This window comes from Pyxicephalus adspersus, chromosome 5, assembly GCF_032062135.1.
Source record: "Pyxicephalus adspersus chromosome 5, UCB_Pads_2.0, whole genome shotgun sequence".
NCBI classification, from domain to species: Eukaryota; Metazoa; Chordata; class Amphibia; order Anura; family Pyxicephalidae; genus Pyxicephalus; species Pyxicephalus adspersus.
In genome coordinates, this window is record NC_092862.1 from 93,954,742 (window position 1) to 93,976,174 (window position 21,433).

Consider the following 21,433-nt stretch of genomic DNA (forward strand, 5'->3'; position numbering starts at 1 on the left):
TATTAATAATAAACAGGATTTATATAGCGCCAACATATTACGCAGTGCTGCACATTAAATAGGGAGTTGGTGTCTATTCCATCGGTAACACATCCATATTTCCCAATATATACTCATATTGGTCATCTTTTAAGGAATAAGTTATTATTTAAAAATAGTATCACTTAAATATAATTAAATAGTTAATACATTTTCTTTATTGTTCAGCCATGCTCAAGCATTGATATCTGCTCTTATTCCATCTGCGGCATGTTTATTCTGGGATTTCCTAAATTACGCAGTATGTATTCTAAATATTAATTATAATATATATATATATATTATGGGACATCTGTAATTATTTATCTTCTCTTTATAGCTTTTTGTACTTTGTTGTCTGTCATTCTCCTAAAGTAGTTTAACCTACGAAACACATCGAGAAACATTGGGGTTTGACTGTGATTTCCTTCCCGTCAATTTTGAACACAGGTGGTTTGGCTCTTGAGATGCTAAACCAAGTACATAATATTTTTATATATTGTGTGTATTGTTGTTACTTATTGTGAATCATATTTTCATAGTAAATGATTCCTATTATATCAAGGGCCTAGGTTTATTTCATATGCAACTAAAGGTACTGTACTGGATATAGTGTGGAGTATGCATAGTGGCAACAACATAATGTTACAACTAATTTATGGATGTCATAATTTAAATAATTGCTTATGTTGTTCATAGTTGCCCAAGAGCTTGCATTTGTATGACCAATAAATTAAAATGAAAAAGGCAGAAGCTGAATACATGAGTTGTGCAATATAGATAGTTCAGCTTTTATGTATTTGTTTAGCAACACTTGTGAAACTCGAAAAGTAGACGATATAAATGTGATCCCAAAAATGGGGAAGATTTATTTTGAAGGACATCAAGGGCTAGGAGTAAAACATCGTTTACCCAGATACAAAAAAAAAAAGGTTGATTTACTAAAGGAGTTTAAACTGTTCACTTAGCTAAGTGGCTTATAAGTGATAACTTTTGCCTAGTACACATGGTAACTTTTTTTGTCCCTTGAACAATCCTTTGTGAAAGTTTCCAGTGACATTGGCAGAACAAACAAGCGCTGTACATGGAGCTTGTTCTGCTTCATGGAGTGGGGGGGTTGGGGATGAGTGAGTGGCACCTCTACCTGTGCTCTCCACCCTTGATTTTTATAGGGATATTTCCTGATCATTGATCATGAACAACGTCTGGCGATCACTGTCCATATATCAGATCCTCGCTCAAGACTAGCATGACCTTCCTTTTTGGGTGATATCTATCTGACATGTGTAGATAGCCTTAGTGGATGAGGTGTAGCTCTGTTAACTGCAGTCATGAGAATATGCAAAAACAAAAATAATGTTTATTTATTTTTCCCTGCATGTGATTGGATATTCTTTGAGTTTGCACCTTTTTTACTAAGCTATTTATCTCAATGATAATTCAGTCCGCTTGTGGTCCTAAAAAACATGAGTCAAAAATAAACTGACAACCACGCATATACAAAACTTTACATTTTTATTGCCCTTTACTCTAATTCTTAAGCAAATAGAACAGAAAACATATTATAGGCCAGTTAATTTTTGCTTGCACTGACAAGAGGGAAATAGTGATATTTTATCACAGACCAGCTTTTCAAGGTAATTCAGAACCCATCTTGGATACAAAATGCATTTTACAAATACAATTCCTTAGTAAACCATGATGGCCGTTTGCGTTTTTGCTCAATAATCCTCTTCCCTTCATCTTTTAAATGTGGCTTTTCACCATCATAGAGGACAACCGTCTCCACTGTAGGAGAATTGAAAGGTCCACTTTCTTTGGCTTTTATTTCTTGCCTAATAAGATGAGTTTCATGTCGAACTTTTTCATAGCAAAATCCACACAGCACATGTTTCAGTTTCAGATGCCCACATTCAGGACACTGATCAATGTTGTACTGCAAATTAAAAAAAAAAAATCAATAAACATTGAAATTGGGTTATTCACATTAGGATGATAAAATGGATTTGGTTTTAGACTTGTTGACTAGACTTGTTGGTTAGCAAAGTGAATCATACCCTGGCAAAAGATCCGTCACTTAGTTTAGTGAAAGTTAACTTTGCAAAAATGACCCAATCACATGAAAGGAAACTCAAAAAGAAACATGATTTGATGGATGAAATCAGCAGAGCGTCACCATTTTCACCAAGCTGAAGTATTCCTTCAGAGGGAAAAATTCACTTTGATAAGCACCTAAATTCATTTTTTAAGCCAATCTCAATATGTGAATTGGATCTGGTCTTTTATATCTAAATACACCATTGCTAAGAGAATTATTAACAATTACAGACCCAGACTTTATTTCATGTATACATGTTAAATAAACCAGAACACCCTGCCTCCTTTAAATACAAAAGGAAAATTTTTAAATATATTTTAGCGTAGGAAAGGGTCAGAGTTAGATTTTATTGCTTTTTCACATTTTGCACCTTGCTTTTTATTACACCACGGACATTTAAAAATGTGCTCTGGGCCAAGTATAAAGCACCAAGCTTCTGAAAATGAAATGGTGTATTAAAACCTACGCTGCTTACCCGTACCCACAAGTGATGGCTATTTACTTCATTTTTACTATCTTGCGCTGGTGCCCGATTTATTATTGTTCTCCAAGACTGAAGAAGATAGACTATCACTGGGAACCAGGGGGATCCCACAAACCTGAAATGAATTTTGGTACAGGATTGAAACTATTTGCCAACTAACAGCACCTGATATTTAGGAAATCAAATGCAGGTTTGCTGGATCATCCACCACACTGTTTTAAGGCTCAATGTAGCGATAAAGTTCAAAGTTAGGCTGTAAACCAATATTACCTTTTCTTTTATAAGTTTATTAGGATTTCTTCGGCGACAGCGATTTACTTCAATAGTTCTCCTAGTTTTAGGTGCGGCCATCCAAAGGATGCTATCCAGGAAACTGGGAACATTGTCAGATCTTTCCTCCTCGTGTGTCTCAATGGGATTTGTTACTGGAGTCTGAATAGCTAGAGCTAAAAAAGATGAATAAACTGTAAATCTAAACGCATTCTGTGATTTGAACACAAGACATATTCAGCAACACTAGGGTCATTTTTATTTTATTATTAATAAACAGGATTTATATTGCACCAACATATTACGCGGCGCTGTACATTAAATAGGGGTTGCAAATGACAGACGAATATAGACAGTGATACAGGAGGAGAGGGCCCTGCCCTAAAGAGCTTGCAATCTAGGAGGTGAGGGAATTAACACACAATAGGTGGGAAGTAGTGACCATTTCGAAAGACAGAAGAAGGGTAGGCAAGTTTGAAAAAATGGGTTTTGAGTGCTCTTTTACATGTGCAGAAAGTACAAGCAAGCCGAACAGAACGAGGAAGACTATTCCAGAGTGGGGCAGCTCTAGAAAAGTCTTGTATCCGTGCGTGTGATGAGGTTATGAGTAAGGAAGTCATTAGTAGGTCATCGGAAGAGCGGAGAGAGGGGCTAGGGGAGTATTTTTTTTTACCAGGTCAGAACGGTAACTGGGACAAAAACTGTGGAGGTATTTGAAAACAAAGCACAGGAGCGTAAATTTAATTCTAAGGTGAAATGGAAGCCAATGAAGAGAACTACAAAGAGAGGCAGGATAGAGGAGTGGTGGGAAGGTTAGATGAGTCTGGCTGTAGCATTCATAATAGATTGGAGAGGAGAGAGTCGGGTTAGTGGAATACCAGAGAGGAGGATGTTACAGTAGTCCAGACGAGAGAAAAGAGCGTGTATGAGGAGTTTGCTGGTATCTGGGGACAGGTAGGGGCGGATTGTGGAGATGTTGGGCAGGTGAAAGTGACAGGACCTGGAAATGTTCTGAATATGGGGGACAAAATGAGAGGGCAGAATCAAAGGTGACAACAGGACAACATACCTAAGGGGAGGGATGAAAAACAGTGTTGTTTACTGTTAGGAATATGTCAAGGCGGGATTTGGAATTAGGGGGGGGGGGGATGGGTTCGATTTTATCCAGGTTGAGATTTAGAAATGTGTCAGAAATCCATAATGATATGGCCGACAGGCAGCATGAGACCTTATTCAGAACTGAGGGAGACAAGTCACGGGTGGACAGATAGATTTGAGTGTCATCAGCATACAGATGGTACTGTAAGCCAAAGGAGGATATGAGACTACCGATAGAGGAGGTGTATAGAGAAAAGAGAACCGGTCCAAGGACTGACCCTTGGGGAACACCAACAGGGAGAAGAGTGGGTGAGGAGGAGTTAACATTGACAGAAACTTGAAAGGAGCAGTCAGACAGATAGGAAGCAAACCAAGAGAGATCAGTGTCACAGATACCAATGGAGTGCATGATTTGTATTAGAAGGGAATGATCAACAGTGCCAAAAGCAGAGGAAAGATCAAGGAGAAGCAGCAGGGAAAAGTTGCCTTGAGACTCAACTCTGATGAAGTCATTGGCCACTTTAGTAAGGGTGAGTCTTTTGTAGACAAGGAGCTCAAGAAGTTTGGAAACATAAGGGAGAAGGGAGATAGAACGATAACGAGAAGGTAGGGAGGCGTCTAGTGAGGGTTTCTTCAGGATAGGGAGAATTATAGCATGTTTGAAAGTCAAGGGGTAGATACCAGTAGAAAGGGAGAGGTTTAAATAGTTAGGCCAGGTTGGAGGAATGGGCACAGAGTTGATCAGAGGGAATTGGGTCAAGCAGACTTGTAGTAGATGGAGATGATGAGAGGAGAGAGGAGACTTCATCCAGAGTAACAGGGCTGTGGGAGGCCAGTAATGATTTACAGAAGGAAGGAGCAGAGACATAATGTCTGATTTTGTCAACTTTTTTTCTAAAGTAGGTGAATGTTGGATCACCCAGTGAATATCCCATGAATGTAAATAAAATTGAAAAATGTTAGACACAATCCAATCAAATTTATTAGAAATCAGGTCATTCCTGATCAATGCTTGATCGATAAATTGATCAAATGTTGATAAAGAATTCCCTTTTGCTAATCAAATTTTCCTTTGTCTTATCAAAATTGCTCCAGCACCTCCACCATCAAAGCGAACTAAAGTTAAAATGAAAAAATCCTCCTCACCTTTACTTCCGCAAAACCCTCGATCCCTCTAGAGCTTTCTTCAGTAGTAGTAGTAGTAAATACAGAAAGGGAGAGGCTTAAAACACATTTTTACATTATATAGAAGGGTTGTCCATCCTTTTATATAAAGTAAAAATTGTGGTGAAAGTCTTCTATTTTTATTATAACTAAGCAGAAAGATCCTGATCCTGCAAAGAATAGTTCTGCTTTGAAAACTTGCAAGCAGGCATGTTTTTATTGGAGAAAGTAACAGGTGATTTCCCTTCTGCAATAAAACATACTTACTTGCCTGACAGCTATCTTCTTTTATCCTTATATTTGTTTATTATTTTTTTTGTATAAGGGAATAAAGAACCTATAGGGTTGCAAATATTTTAATTTTTAGCAAAAGTTCTGCCTCAGTATCTTGTAGATGCCAACCCTTTTGGTTGTCTGTGAATACTGAAGGAAGAAAGAATCTATAGGAAATACCTGATTGAGCAGATAATATTTGAGCCTGTGTTTACATGTTTGGGATATGGAAGCTTTACTTTAAAGCAGAACTAAACTAAGAATAAAAAAAAAAAAAAAAAAAAAATTACACTTCCCTTTATTCCAGCAGATCCCTCAATGATGCTGGTCCTTCCCACAATCTGGTCCGGTGTTGTCCTGGAATTCCTCTTCGTCACGGCATGAAGGAAGCGCCTGGCCCTGCCATTTTCTGTCATCTCTTCCGTCTTCTTGCTGCATCACCCGATCTTGCACTACGCAGGTGTGAGATCGGGTGATGTAGCCCCTTTTAAGGGAAAAAAATACAGGGAGAGCTGATCTCACTGTGCGTGAGAGCGGTGCATGCATTTCCTTGGTGGAAAAAATGCCCCTTCTAGGAATACCCGAGATCAGGCATGTGCAGAAGGAGCACCCAGAGCCTCCAGAGATACATGACCTACGTATCCCGGGAGGCTCTGTGCTCCCATTTAGTCTTAAAGGGGCGGTGCTGCACCCTTTTTTTTAAAAAAAAAAGCAACACCATTTTTACTTTATTTAGAAGGGTTCTCTACCCTTGTATTTAAAGTAAAAATATTGAGTTAGGTTATGCTTTAATTAACATGGTTATGTTCTTATTTCATCAAATTACAACCTAGCTGTAGTTACAATCATGGCAATCCCTAGAAATCTGTCACTGAAAACAGCAATATATTTTTCACTGATCTTCTATGGGGAGTTTGGCACAGTTATGAAAACAGGTGCCCTGTCTGTCCCTTTGGTCATAGACTTTACTATTACAAGAAAATCTGCATTGGAAAATGTCTACAACCACGTCAAAAAGAAAAGTCACCTGGGTGCAGGGGCTGAAGGCCCAGAGCTCGTAGAAGAGTCTCCTCTGTCCGTAGCCAACACCTCAGCAGCACGCTGAAGATACCTCCTGATGGTCCTAAGGGCAGCGCCATGTTTCTTCTGACCTCTCTCCTGTCAAAGAAGAACCAGGCACGCGCTGAAAGAAATCAAATCACATGACATTTCCCATCACAACATGGCCTCTGCCAACCATTCTTCACAGGTTTCAATGCGCATGCGCTTTCGTCTCCAACACATAAGCCCATATGAACGCAGAGCACTCAAATATATATATACGTATCCAAAAATGAGCATTCATAGCAGAAAAAAAGGTTTTATTGACTCCTTTGGACAGTATATTTGAAGTCAATCACCCATGTATATTGTAGTTCCTCAGCACTTTCTCTGAACTACATTTCCCGGCACGCAGCGCTCGTCCATCTCCTGTCACTGAGTGACGTAGTGTCGAGCGGGGCGCTCGCTGTGCGGCTCACAAAGAGGAGGAGCAGAGTGAAGATGGCGGAACGTGGCTATAGTTTCTCTCTGACCACTTTCAGGTGAGCGGGATGCTGAGGTGGGGCCCTGCCGCCCTGTCACCCCTGTGCTATCCGGAACCCATTTCCTTGCCCTTCTCACTGCTCGCCCGGCCATTTGTCCACCTCAGCCCGCTGTGTTTACCGCCAGCCAGCACTTTGCACAGTCACTCTGCTGCCTGGCCGGCCATCCAATCACAGCGAGGATGCTGCATAGTAGCCACACATGGAGCCGGGCAGCCTGACACGGACAAATGTCATCCTTCCCATTGTCCCCTCAGTGACCGGCCTACAGCGATGTGTGGATCCTCTGTACAATGCTAATAATGAATGGGGCTCCATCTCCAGTGATAGGGTAATCCTAGGCCTGGATCTTCTGTCAGGGGGAATGGCCTACTCACAGCATTGTTTCTCCTATAAGGCCTAATGAAATAAACGTTATGGAAAATCAATTGTGTCAGCATGTTTCACAGCATGGCCCATTATATACAGATTTTGTAAAAAAAAAAAAAAAAAAAAAGATTTTCCCTCTAGATATTGTGACCTGTATCAGCACATCCTGTATAAAGCTGACAACGCTAAGCTGCTGCCTTGAAATTGGTGTCAGTGCAGTCACTCCGGCCTATGGGCCCATTGTTCTGCCTAACATGCCCACCCTAGTGTACCTTACATCTGATGAGCAGCCCAGTGACTATCAGCTCACAGCAGGCTGCCAACATTCCTAATGCTTGTAGGAAAGCAGCCTGGTGTTGTCAGCCTTAAACAGGAAGTTCTGTTACTGGCAGGATCTACAACATATTCACACTAAAACAATTTAAGAGATTTGTAGTCTGTAATAATAACACTTTCTGATTGTATTCTATATTGTACTGTGCCACAGGGGATGTTGGTGCTATAAAAATTCTTAATAATGTACAGCTGTGATGTCAAACAAGCTGAAAAATAGATTTGTGGTCTACATACTTTTTCAGGTGCCTGTCACCTGAACCTAACAAAAGTCTGAATCTGCCTGTCAAGGGCACTGCCTGCTTGCAATCATTCTAATTCTTCACACTTATAATGGATTAAGTGGTCATATTCATGGAACCCCGGATAATTTAATTTAGTTTCTTCTTTCCAATTTAAAGTGGATTACCTACCAGATCTAGTAATCTAGTGTACAGAAGAGATCTCGCACGCACTCATGTCAGCCATTTCTTTCCAGGTAACAAAGCTGGGTTTTTTTTCAGCTTGAAGCAGAACTAAGGTTGGTTCTACACAGACGTGTGTAAACGCATGTAAACGTTCCTATTGCGTTTTTTAGGCTAGTGAGCTTTCATTTAGTATGATCCATGGATGGTAGCCTCTAATCATCCATTCTGTTGTTGTACAATTAGAAGGTGTCTGAAAGTTAGTTACCTTTGTTTGCATCTCCTGCATTAGGAATTGTATACCGGAGACTGTGTGTTTTAGTTTTGACATCAGTAAAACCTTTTGTCATATTTGTTGTTTAATTTGCATATTCTGAAAGATTAGTACATTCAAGGTAACTCGTTCACTGATCTCCGATGCCTGTGTACACAACAGAAGTTTGAGATCTGTGTGTTATGGATTTGAAAAAAATTGTAGAAAAGATTTGAAGCAAAGTACAAACTTTGCTGGATAAAAGTGCAGGGTTTATAGGGCAGAAATTACAAAGAGAATAGTTAGGTCACTTCCTGAATTTATATTTCTAATATCTGAGAGTGATCACTGTGGCATCATAGGGGAGGGTTGAGAATCAAAATGGGTAATATTTACGATCGAAGTCTCCGGAAAATAGAAAGACCCAACAGGCCTGCAAACTTTTATACCAAAGAAGCCATGCTGTGCACTTCTTTAGTTGCCATTATATTCATGCTTGTGTACAATAAATATAGCAGCTCTAGATTTGATCTGGGCTTTGAAGTTCAGTTTTTGATAAACAGGGTTACATGTCAGAAGTTTGTGAACATCTATTTGGTTGAACATCATGACACAGCTTTTCAGCTTTCACTTTCACTCTCTGCAGTTGGGAGGGGCAGGAGTACAAAAGGGGAATTTGGAAAGAATGGCTGGCTGCTGTACTGTATTCTATAATGGCAGAAGTTGTTTTTTATTATGTTTCAGATAAAGGACAAAGTATAAGCTGTCAATATTCTTATTCTTCTCCTGAGTGGACATTCTGTAGTGAGAGTGAAGGATTAATTCTAACAATTGATTCAATGTGGAAAGAGTAAAAGAAAAAATAGAGCCTATGTTATATTATGGCAGCATTTAAAGCTTGTGAACCTGAATTCAGACATCTCCTCACCAGAATCTCCAGGACACCTAAAGTATAAGTGAAGCAAAACCTTTTTAGATAGAGTAGACAATGGGTAAAGTGGCCCTGTCATTACAGCGTCAGAACTAATAACAGCCTGTGCAAGTAGAGAATGTATACCTTTACCTTTCCTGCAGTCAGTATATTCAGGCACATTGCTGTTCTCCATGTGTACGTAGCCTTAAACTTTAGAATTTAATTCTACGTACACATGTCCAATGGTTCTTGTCCGATAATCGCCTCAGGGCCAATATCAGACGAGAATATGGCATGTGTACAGTGCCAGAACGAACGTCCTGGCGGATCTATGAACGACGAACGATCCTAATGCAAGGGAAGGGGGAGAGCGCGCAGCAGGCTGCTGCTCCGTCGTTCTCCCCTTCCCCTCTCCATAGAGCAGAACGGTGCTGTATGTACAGTACTCATTCATGCAGTCTTTTGTTGTTGGAAAGGATTGTGAAAGATCCTTTCCAACGACAATAATTGGACGTGTGTATGTAGCTTAACACGCAAGGTGCCAGAAAGGTAGTTAATACATGGTTTATGCTGTCTGTAGTTTTGACACTGTAGTGACAGACTGACCTCTGTCAGGGATATGTCACCTCCCATCCTAGAAACAACAGGAAGTTAAAAGAAATCTAAAGAAAACAGAAATGTCCTCCCACACACTCGTTGCCTAAATAGCTGGGCACGATTAAATGTATGAGTCTCAATTTGGTTGTCTTGAATTGTCTGCATCAATCAAAATTATATATAATACAAAAATGTGGTGAAACTACAAAAAAAAAGTGAAACAAAAATTTGCTTTTCTTGTAGTCTTCCATTTTTAATTATGAATAATGTATGTGTATACTTAAATAACGGGAAAGCATAGCCATACAGGAGATTGTGGTGGTATGTGAACAGGCAAACATTTGTTATAGTACATCTTAGTTCATTTTGGTGTCATGTAGTACTGGGACTTTTCTGGGGATTTTTCTGTTGCTGCTGTGTGGCCAGTAAATGTTTTTCCCAGTCTGCACCAGCAAGGGAAAACTGTATGGAATGAAAGCATCATTTAGTAATTTCTGCTGAAGATTGTGCACCTGGTCACAACAGTTTCATTTTGTGTCTGAAATAAGCATTTCCAGTTATTACATCAAAGAATATATCATTTTTATACCTAATTTCTGAGTCTTGGCAGATACTGTAGTGGAAATGTACCTGTGTGATCAATTTATCAGTTCTTTTTGTTTTTTTTAGTCCATCTGGAAAACTTGTACAGATTGAATACGCTTTAGCTGCGGTAGCTGCCGGAGCACCATCTGTTGGTATCAAAGGTAGGTTTTATATTGTCACAGTTATTTCTGGTACCTTTTTTAAATATAGTTTAGCATAAAAAGGGCTTGAACTTTGGGAGCTGTGCACAGAAAACACATGCACACACATACAAACATTGCCTATAGGCTTTCTATAGCAGATCTATTCTCCACGGATTACGCAATTACCATGCTTAGTTCTGCACTGTCTATCCATGTGGTGGTATCCATTTTGCTTCCTCTTGTCAGAGCTGCTTCCACATAAAATGCCAGGCTGTATCTGAAACATGGTGCTACTTTAAAATGTAATTGTGCCCCATCAATCAGACGTATCCTTATGTTAGCAATATATTTGTTTTATATATATATATATATTTTTTTTGATGCTTTATTTATCACTGTATGAATAGATTTGTATGTTTTGTTTTTCAGCTGCAAATGGTGTCGTATTGGCAACTGAGAAAAAACAGAAATCAATTTTGTATGATGAGCAAAGCGTACATAAAGTGGAGCCAATTACCAAGCACATAGGCATGGTGTACAGTGGCATGGGCCCAGATTACAGGTAAGAACCACTGGAAGTAAACCGAGGAAAATGTTAACAAAAATGTATGACTGCGTTAAGGAAATGTAAAATTAGGCTACAGGACTGAACTGGTTTAAAATAACCCTTTTTTAACACAGTTGGATAAAATATTTAATTTTTGACTGGGATTCTATAGTAATAACGAGAGTATTCCCTTGAGTTCTGTTTGCTTGTGTTTCAAGTAATGTCAAAGGCATTTATCCAAACCTTAGAATAGACTGTGATGGGAGCCTGTTGCTAAGGTAAATATTGGGACAAGCTGGCTGGTGATTTTCAGCTATCAGGAATGCTTCCTGCTGTGTAAGACAAAAAAAAAAAATTATAGCACATAGTCTTTGGTGCCTTTCATTAGGGATGGCACCTTAACAGACTAATGTGAACGTAAGTTTGTTGCTTTGCATTGGTAGACCATTTAAAATAATTCAATGTTGCTTTCATTAGCAGGTGTTTGTGTAACTCACCATGTATTGACTTGTGTCTTAGGTGGCATTTGAAACAAACGGGAGGGCATCATTCTGCACTGTTGTATGTTCTCTGCGATATGTTACTTCAACACATGTCATAATCCCATCTTAATTTCTGGTAGCTGTAGACTACAACAATTCTATATATGCTATATGTGTTTTTTTTTTCTCCCCAGAGTACTTGTTCGAAGAGCCAGGAAACTAGCCCAGCAATATTACCTTGTGTATCAAGAACCTATTCCAACAGCACAGCTAGTACAAAGAGTGGCATCTGTCATGCAGGAATATACACAGTCTGGGTAAAGTATTATTGCATTTATAAACCCAGATGAAATTAGATGTGAATTGTGCTAATCTATGTGAATATATTGGCAAGATGTGAAAATATAAGGTACATTCAATATGCAAATATTGAAATAGCATATACATTTTTGTTTGGTACAAACTAAAGGAATCTTTCTAACAAATCGGCATTAGGTGAAACAGAAACATGGCTGAGGAAAGTGGCAATTCCATACTACTTCCATGCACATGTAAAGCTATTGTAAACCTAAATCTTTTAGGATTTGGATATGACCTATTTAAAAATCATCTCCCCCTTGTAGATTGGCAGCTGCTTTTATGTTATGTGCTGCTTTTATGTTATGTGCTGCTGTTGGATGTGTAGTATGACTACTGCATGCCAAACAAAATCCTTCCCATGAGTTGCAATTGTTTGAAATTGGTTTGACGTGCCAAGGTTTTTCAATTGAGAAATCTGATCTATCGTTCTGATAGCTTAGTAGGTTTCATGCTGCAGAATACAGTACTTAAAATACAGTACAGTACAAAAATAGGTCTCTGCAACTGGAACGGTAGAAGCTGCCATGTTTTGATCTTTTATTAGCAAATTTGATATTTTTTTGGCAATTATTGATTTTAATTTTTGACCTTTTTTGTTCTTGGTCTTCAGTGGGGTACGTCCATTTGGAGTCTCGTTATTAATTGCAGGCTGGGATGAAGAACGGCCTTATTTATTCCAATCAGATCCTTCTGTAAGTAGCAATTTTAAATTATATCTAAAGTCCTTGATTTGTTTTGGATAGAGTAAAGTAAGGTTAAAGCCAATGTGAGTTTTTTTTCTTTTTAAACTGTTTACACAAACAGTAATAAAAACCTCAGTTGTTTTAACACCTCTCCATTCAGTTAAAATCAACTTTAAAATTTAAACCTTTCACATAAGGAAATATACAAGGGTTACCTTGTCTGTAAATTCTCATACATATTATTTTATTTTGGCTGAACATTGTATTCATGTTTAGATGTACCCAGGTCTTTTGGGTTGCTACTAAATATAAGTGCTGACCTCCATGCTTCTTCTAGTCTCAGAAGTGGCTGATTGCTGACTAATTTGATAATGGCTAAGATGGGAAGAAAAGAAATGGTTGGGCAGTACTGGCAAGGTGATTGGGGGGTGCTATACACAGACATTGTCGCTTTGCTTTGGTAACAATGCTTTAAATGCTTTGGGCAAGGTAACAATGCTTCAAAGGATTCTGTGCCACTGCTCATACTGGCCTGCAAATGGATCCCCTGACATACAATTTGCCCTCCAGAAAAAGATTCCTGTTTAGGCTTCTGCCTGATCTAGTAGAACATAATTGCACTGACTGCTGTTGAACAGTCAAGAGCCATGTGCTTCATATAATCTCACAGCACCGTGAAGAAGAGAAGTTTGTGTATGTGGAACTGGCATTTATTTAACTGGGCTTCTAACTCCGCATGGGGAAAGCCTAAGTCCATTTTAAAAGAAATGTATCTGTTTTATAAGACTATACTCCAAGCTTACAGGGTAGTATCCCCACCAGTCCTACTGGGACACAGATGCCAACTCCTGGATCAGTTTGGGTGAAATCCATTTAACTTACAAGTTGTTAATTGCTTATGAAAGTAGGATCACCTATTAAACTTGAATAGAACAACATACAATAGCCACTTCTTGAATTCAGAACCCTAGTTGGTACTTGGTCATAGTGCTTAGGAATAAGATCCGCACTGTATTGTCCCAATAAGACAAGGATTTTAAAGTATCATTTGTTTTTTAAAGCTTGTAAAGTAGCAGTAATGTTCACTAAGACTGTGTGTACTAGAGATAATGCATACCTTGATGTACATTAAGCTATAAGACTTTGGTATTGCTATTGATTACTTTTTTTTCTTTCCTAGGGAGCCTATTTTGCATGGAAGGCAACAGCAATGGGAAAGAATTATGTAAACGGAAAAACCTTCCTTGAAAAAAGGTACACAATCTTCTGTAAATTCAACATACAGTTTTGCTTTTTTAAAGGAATGGCCACCATATTTGGAAGTTATTGGCTTGACTTGTTAGTGGTTGTTCATACCTCGGAGGAGAAACCTACATAGAGAGTAACATGAGGGCTGTTTCAACTGATGTCAGTGTTTCAAGCCAGAATACAATATTGAAGCTATTTAGTATTGTAAGCCAAAATGACAGCCATTCATTCTTTTAAGGAGAATTTGGAAGTGTTAGCCTACAAATTCTCTCAATAGTTTTATTTTTAAGCATTTTAGTAACAGTCTTCCCTGCCTCGGGTACCTGCAAGCCTCAGTGTCTATGACTAAGGTAATAGAACAAAGGGTCTTGCTTTTTCAAGGATTTAGAAAGTTGTGTACCCTGCAGTATAGCCCTGTTTTTGTTTTGAAGGGATATTTTCGATCATATAGATATTAAAGAATGTTTATAAACATCACCAAGAACAGGGTCTTACAGTTTTGCTTTCTATAAAGTTTTTTTTCCCCTCAGAAATGGATAGCTTTTTAAACAGTATGCAGAGTTAAAAAGAAATGAAGGGAAAATAGTAAGCTCTTTCCTGAGTCAAATGTAAGAATTAACCATATACTGTCTGCAGAAACTTTTTTTTCAACTGAAATATCCTTCAGCCTGTATGGGTAACCCACTGGAAAAAAAGTTTCCTGTTTAAATATTTATCAGATATCTGTATATAGTATTATTTTGGAAACTATTATTGGCTTTGGAAAATATTTTTGACTTTGCTGCTCAGAAGGGGAGTGCAGAAAGGGGATCATTGTATGATTGAGAGTTATCTCAGTGTTTTGTATTAAATTAGGGTCAGGAATGGGGTATTTAGTTTAAATGGTGAGCTTTAGGGTGGTATGTGTAAAGGTAGGTTAGTTTTCAGGCTTATGGAAAGGTTTATGAAAGCACTACATTAGATGTTAGAGTGTTTAACAGTGCTTTCATGTTGGGGGACACTTCAGTGGAAGTTTATAATTTTTACTTTTCCTTACCAAAAGCCATACATAGGTGCTGGAAGTAATTGTACTAAAAAAATATCTTAAAATAGGTTCAGGCAGCATAATTTCACTATATTGGTGCCTGATTGTAACTTACTTGATAAAACTGTAACAAAAGGACTATTGTGCCTAGTTTGAAAATGACTGGGTTGTATTTTTTTTTGTCTACATTGTGAAAATAATGCAGAAGTGCTTCTGTTGTGTTCAGGGTATAAGGCTAAATTCACCCTGTAACACATTTGGTTGCCATACGTTATGTTGCAGTGCCTGGCCTCCTGCACTGCTGTCTGTTTTGACTCTGACACCAATTATTATGTTGAATATTGCAGCACACAGAATTAGAGAAATGCATGCAGCTGTGTGTTATTTTAACATAGAATAGTGTGCAGATACAGAAAATTTGTGCAGTACTCTAATGTAGCGATGCAACGCATGCAAATAAAAAAATGTCACATGATGTTTTTTTTTTTTTTTTTTTTTTTACATATCTGATGTTCTGGGTATTGAAAACTGTGAGCTGCTTTATACTGCACTGCACCTCAGATAGTGTTAATGAACCCATACAGTATTTGGGGGCACTTTAGTTTATGTTTTCTAGATATAATGATATATATATTTTTATGTTTTCTAGATATAATGAAGATCTTGAACTTGAAGATGCTATACACACAGCAATTTTAACATTAAAGGTAAATGATTCATTCAGGTAATGGTTTCAGTGTTTTCATTGGCTCACTTGTAAGCAGGTATTTAAAGGAAACTCATGGGTGTGAAATATGCCATCGCTGACCTGTTCCTGAAAATGGCAGTTTTGGTGCCATGCCAACTTCTGGCTTTAATATCTTAAGTCACTTGTACTGAATAGGTGTGCAATAGGTTAAGGGGAACTAAATAAAAAACAAAAAATCACACTTCTACTTACGCAGATGCTTTCAGAGCTGTCTTTGATACGGTCCCGCATCAATCAGGTTTCTTCCTTCGTCTAAAAAAGTGGCGCCTCCATATTTTTCCTTCCTCTTGTTTTTTCTGACTGTGTTTCCCAATCTTGCTCTCGTGACATGTGCTGCTGTATTTTTGCCAATCTCCCTGCGCATGTGTAAGATTGTAATTTTTTTTTTTTTAAACGAAAAGCCCCTTCTGCGCATTCCTGTTTTCCTTTAAAAGACATTTAAAAAAACATCCACATTTTCACTTTATATAGAAGTGTTATTTACCTCTCTATATAATGTAAAAGTTGTGGTGATAGGTCTGCTTTAAGTCAGAACTCATGGTATGTATAGGTCAAAGAGTCATTGATACAGAGGAACTGCATGAACTAGGATTTTATGAAGGAGGCCAGGAACAACATCCTATATATTGCTCTAGTGATGACCATTCATTGTTTCTTTCTCTACTATTGCAGGAAAGTTTTGAAGGTCAGATGACAGAAGACAACATTGAAGTTGGTATTTGCAACGAAGCTGGATTTAAGCGACTCACTCCTGCTGAAGTCAAAGATTACTTGGCTGCTATAGCATAACAGGCCTCCAGTAGTGGAAGAGTTGGTGTAGTTTTTTTTTTCTGCCACTAAAGGATACAAATGGTTTCTTTGCAGATTTTTTTGCATACTTTCTTATTTCTACCTGTCTGACAGATCTTTTTAAAACGACATGGTTCTAATCACAATAAATAATATCAAATACAACATGTAATATATTTTCCTGAGTTGTCTATTTCTTATTTAATGTATGCGTGAATGTCATTTTTTTGTTGTTTTAGATAATGGGGACAGGGTAAGCCCCCTTTCAAATTTTTTTTATTTGTTTGTGGTCCCACACTAAGAAAGTTAGGGGAATCATATTATTTTGAGTTGTTTTTGGAGCAAAAGGTGAGGGCAAATCCTCAAATGGGAACACTTGGGGGATTTTCTAGGATAAAAATTCTCTTCACTTTGGGGAGATTTTCTCAACTTCAGTTGCTTTTTTTTTTGGACAGTAAAGGTTAAATTTTCAGAGCCATCTCTTTAAATATTCATACACTTAAACACAGGCATAAATTGTGTTGGAGGGGAGGAATAATTATTGTAAGACTTTGCTTTGGCAAAAGAAACTTACTACATTCTCCCCCCCAGTGATAACTGTTAAATTGGCCATAGAAGCAATTGTAAATTTAGGCCCAAGGTTGGATTATTTATTTATTCTGATCTCAACTTTTTTTTTAAACCAGAGAACTACAGTGTATCTGAAATGTATTCCTGAGCTAAACATTGCATAAAGATAAAGTAATTCGTATTCAGTACCTTCACCTACCCTGTTTTCCCGAAAATAAGATGTACCCCGAAAGTAAGCCCTGGCGTGCTAATGATGCAAGGATGAAATATAAGCCCTCCCCCAAAAGTAAGCCCCTATTGGCTTCTTCTGAGCGTGCGGTCACGTACACAGGGATACCAAGAGGAAGGAGAGAGCAGCAGATTTTCAAAGCACTGGGGTGAATAAATCGCAGGGTTAATTAACCTTAAGTACTTTGGTGTGACACTACAACTAATAAGAGGTTGGTGGATTCTCTTTTGAAAGGGTCCTTGCTAGTATTTCATTCATTAGCAGCAATGCATATTTACTTAGTAATTGATTTTTTTTTTTTTGCTTTTACTCAGATTTTTATATTGGTTACTGTTTGTGGTCAACAAAGGAAGTTTTGTTTCTCGGTCTGAATGTCTGAGTCATATGTTAATTGTCAGCACATTTTCTTGTTAAGTTGCATTTGTTTATGAAGCTGTGTTTTTTTTTTTTTTTTTCATTAATCATTTTTGTCAATTCATATTCATGACTTCCTGTATATAACAGAAAAAAAAACTGATTTTGACAGGTCACAGGTAACACAAGAGATATCTTTCTATAGCATTGTAATATTGGTTACAGGTTTTGTAATAGGTTGTTGTACTGTAGTACTTTAATACTTCTATTGGCCACATGATGTTTTGACATATTAAATGTTTTATATTCAGACACTTGATTTGGCAGCTCAAGTCCTACTACTATTAAGGAACCTATAACTAATTTCCCATGCTATGCTGTGATTTAAAATCCTTGTAAATGTTTAACATATTTTTCACTAACTGTTCCTGAGATTTTATTAAGAACTTGGCCTCTATGCAAGACAGTGATGCTCAATTTTAATGGAGAGTGAATACTGCTATTCACTCTTCTTGATTCGGTTATGCACCAAGACCCATTCATTTCATTTGGTAACTAGAAAAGCCTCAGAGATTGGAGGAAGACTGACTTTTTTTGTTTTTCACAGAATATTTATTTGAGTTCTAGTGCTCTTTCCTGGATTCTGAGTCACAAAGCACAGAAGCTGCAAATTTTATTTCATGGCTTTACGCCATAGGCCCACAGTTCCATTGTGTTCAATTTTTTGTTTGGCAACTGAGGCTTTTGATTAGTTTAAGTAAGTGTTGCACTCCTACACAGATTACAATGAATGAATGCAAAACTCTGTTAAAAGGTTGAATACAGGTGAAATGAACAAAATCTGTCAACATAGGCTATTAAACGTGAATCCGTGGCATCTAAACTTTCAAGGCATCTAAAGTTGCCCCCCCCCCCCCCCCCAAAAAAAAAAAATATAGGCAGAAGAAAGGCAAAGAACTAGTCATCAGCACTGCCTGTGATCCCTTGTAGCTGAAGTTTCAGCATTACAGACTTACCATTTCTCGTTTTCATCGTTTTCATGGTCTTTATTAAAAGCATCTTGTTAAAAAGCAGGTTCTTGTAGGCTCATTTAGATGCAATGAAGTGCCCTGCTCCCTTAAAAACCAAGGGTAATCTTATGGAACTTCTAAAACAATTCAAAATTAGAAATGTTCTCTATAATTTAGCAAATGTGTAGACTTGAAAGCGCGCCACGGACCATGCCCACTACGGATTGCAGGCTTAGCTGGTAGGTTTTGGCTCCCATTTGCAGGCTTACATCACGGGGGAGTGGACGGTTTCTGGCATCATGATGTCACTATGGGGAAGTTTCTTACCCTTTCAGTGGCACCTGATTCCCTGCGCATGTGCAGTTTGGAGCAAGTAAATTTAGTGGTTCTTGGGTCCGAAAAGGTTTGTGATCACTGGTCTAAACCAAGCTTCTACTCAACTTGACATAGATGTAAAAACCCATAAAACATATCTTCAAAGAGAAACTCATTACTACCCGTATAACAAACCTCCCATGAATCCCGTCTTTGCTTTTTTTGCAGTGTGGTGGATGCTGAAGATTTTACTGTCATAGCAAATTATTGAAGGCTGGATTCAATAAAGATTCTATTGTGATTATTACAGAATAAATCTAGATCAAAATATGTATTAAAAACTATTCACCCGGGAGTGGGAGGCCCAGAGCCTCCTGTGTTACCCGTAGGTTTTGGGCTGATTCTGCGCATGCTCGACCTTGAAATTTTTCCCTCAATGTAAAAAAAGAGTCGCTCACGCATGCACAGTGAGATGGACACGTTTTTTTTCGGATATACAAGAGGAACATTACACAATTTAACGCCTGTACAATGTGAGATCAGGTGACGTATGCAGAAGCCGGTAGGAAAAAAGGAGAAGGCAGCGCCAACTGGTTCCTCTATGACCAAGAAGGAATCCAGGGTGGCGCAGAATTATAGAATGCCAGTTGTGAAAAGGATTTGAGGAAGTAAAGGAAAAATTATTTTATTTTAATGAGAGTAAGCTTGGAAAATACAACAGCTTTGTGGGGCACGTTTCCCAAAATGCCTTTACTACTGCTTCCTCTGCCACTAAACAATGATTCTGGTGCCCATCATTGTGATTATACTCAGCATGGCCAGGTAGTATCAGAGTTCAGGCATGATGAGCATTAGAGGATAGGGGTTCCCTTGTAAGTCTTTTAAACTAATTTACTATAAATTTTACAATACATATATCCTAGTTAAGCTTACTTTTTACATTACATGAAGAGAAGTGCTTCTATACCGTAAAACACGTTTAAGAAAAAATTGCAACATAAAGAAAAAGAATACAAAGTGTTAAAATAAAGAGAGAGAAAATAAAAACGAGGCTTGGAACGCACAACGCCAGCTAAAATGAAAACGAGACTTGGGTTTCAGACCTACAGCGATCAAGAACAAGGCATGAAACGCAGAAATAATAAAAACGAGACTTGTAACACAGAAACTGCCAATGAGAACGAGGTTTGGAACGCAGAAGTAATAAAAAAGACGTAATACAGAAACTGCCAATGGGAACGAGGTTTGGAACGCAGAAATAATAAAAACAGACTTGTAATCCAGAAACTGCCAATGAGAACGAGGTTTGGAACGCAGAAGCCGAAAGGAGAGAATTCCAAACATCCCAGACTATCCTGCTACTCGGCAACTGTGAGAAGTGACTTGATGATCGAGGTATTGTGTTATAGGACCTGCTATTTATGAACGTGATAGGAGAGACTGTCTGCTAAATGTGGAATATCACCACATAAGTTGTTAGAAATGACTGTTGTGAAGGTTTGTTGGGTTGAAATTGTTTATTGAAGAACATTGGTAGTACTTTGTTTTACACACAACATAAAACGTTTCTGTCACATGCTGTGTGCTAATATTGAAGACTGTGACTTAAATACTGTGAGTAAATACAAAGATATTATATACTTGGGTATTCTGAATAAATGGCAAAGTGTTTTTACAGCCTTTAAAGTGTGCCTGTGATTTGCATGGCAATACAACCGGGCTGTCAAACCTTGGCCCGCGGGCCAAATCTATAGACCAGCGGCCTCTCTGCCTATGCGTGGCCTGGCATTGGACTGTTTTCCTGACGCAGAGAATTGTAATAGCCGTGCTATTTCAGTTTCAAGGTTGGCCCGTGACTTTATCTAAGTTTTTAATTTTGGCCCACTGTGTATTTGAGTTTGACACCCCTGCAATACAATAGGTGACCTTTAATGGCTGCTGTGAGTAAATAATCACTACCCAATACTTCTGGGTATGAAGTGGCATGTGACTCCTCCTCCTACCATGTGACAGCACTGGCACTTGCGGATTGGTTATTAGTTACCAGCAATGTCACATAAGGGTGGGGAAAGCAAACTTTATCAATGTGTAAGCTCTAAGTAAGGAGCTGGAGTTCACTTGTGTCCTCATTTTACTTCCAGCGGCTGAAAGGAGTGCTATGGGGGCAAATGTGTACTGAGCTGGCTTTAAATCACTAATACACTTTAAAGAACCACTTGTATTTAGCGGATGTTAGCAATCCTCATTTAATGTACAGCGCTGCGTAATATGTTGGCACTATATAAATCCTGTTTAATAATAATTATTTGTATAAAACTGCTCATTGTGCCTGTTTTTAGTCGGTTTTGTTATACCCTGTTTCCCCGATGATAAGACACTGTCTTATTTTTTTTTGAAGGCCAAATTATGCTCTAGGGCTTATTTTCAGGGGGATGCCTTATTTACCCATGAAGAAGACTACAGTACACAGTTATTGTTCATGTGCCATT

General features: G+C 38.2%; 3 protein-coding genes across 3 annotated transcripts in view; 2 read left to right on the plus strand and 1 right to left on the minus strand.

Moving 5' to 3' along the window:
* Window positions 1-1,516: 1,516 nt before the first annotated feature.
* MRPL32 (mitochondrial ribosomal protein L32) lies at window positions 1,517-6,591 on the minus strand. The gene is made up of 3 exons (XM_072412164.1): window positions 6,433-6,591; window positions 2,871-3,046; window positions 1,517-1,954 (listed from the first exon to the last, which is right to left on the minus strand). Exons 1-3 carry the CDS (start codon window positions 6,542-6,544, stop codon window positions 1,691-1,693), a joined length of 552 nt encoding a protein of 183 aa, XP_072268265.1. The 5' UTR covers window positions 6,545-6,591; the 3' UTR covers window positions 1,517-1,690.
* A 272-nt stretch (window positions 6,592-6,863) lies between these two features.
* PSMA2 (proteasome 20S subunit alpha 2) lies at window positions 6,864-16,642 on the plus strand. The gene is made up of 8 exons (XM_072412163.1): window positions 6,864-6,988; window positions 10,527-10,603; window positions 11,015-11,147; window positions 11,809-11,931; window positions 12,585-12,666; window positions 13,838-13,911; window positions 15,579-15,636; window positions 16,350-16,642. The coding sequence occupies exons 1-8, from the start codon at window positions 6,948-6,950 to the stop codon at window positions 16,464-16,466; spliced, it is 705 nt and encodes a 234-aa protein (XP_072268264.1). The 5' UTR covers window positions 6,864-6,947; the 3' UTR covers window positions 16,467-16,642.
* Window positions 16,643-20,197: 3,555 nt separating this feature from the next.
* C5H7orf25 (chromosome 5 C7orf25 homolog) overlaps window positions 20,198-21,433 on the plus strand; it is a 5,862-nt gene continuing 4,626 nt past the window's right edge. Inside the window, exon 1 of the mRNA XM_072412165.1 lies at window positions 20,198-20,339. The gene's annotated coding sequence lies outside the window, so the exon portion shown is untranslated. The remainder of the gene's footprint in view (window positions 20,340-21,433) is intronic.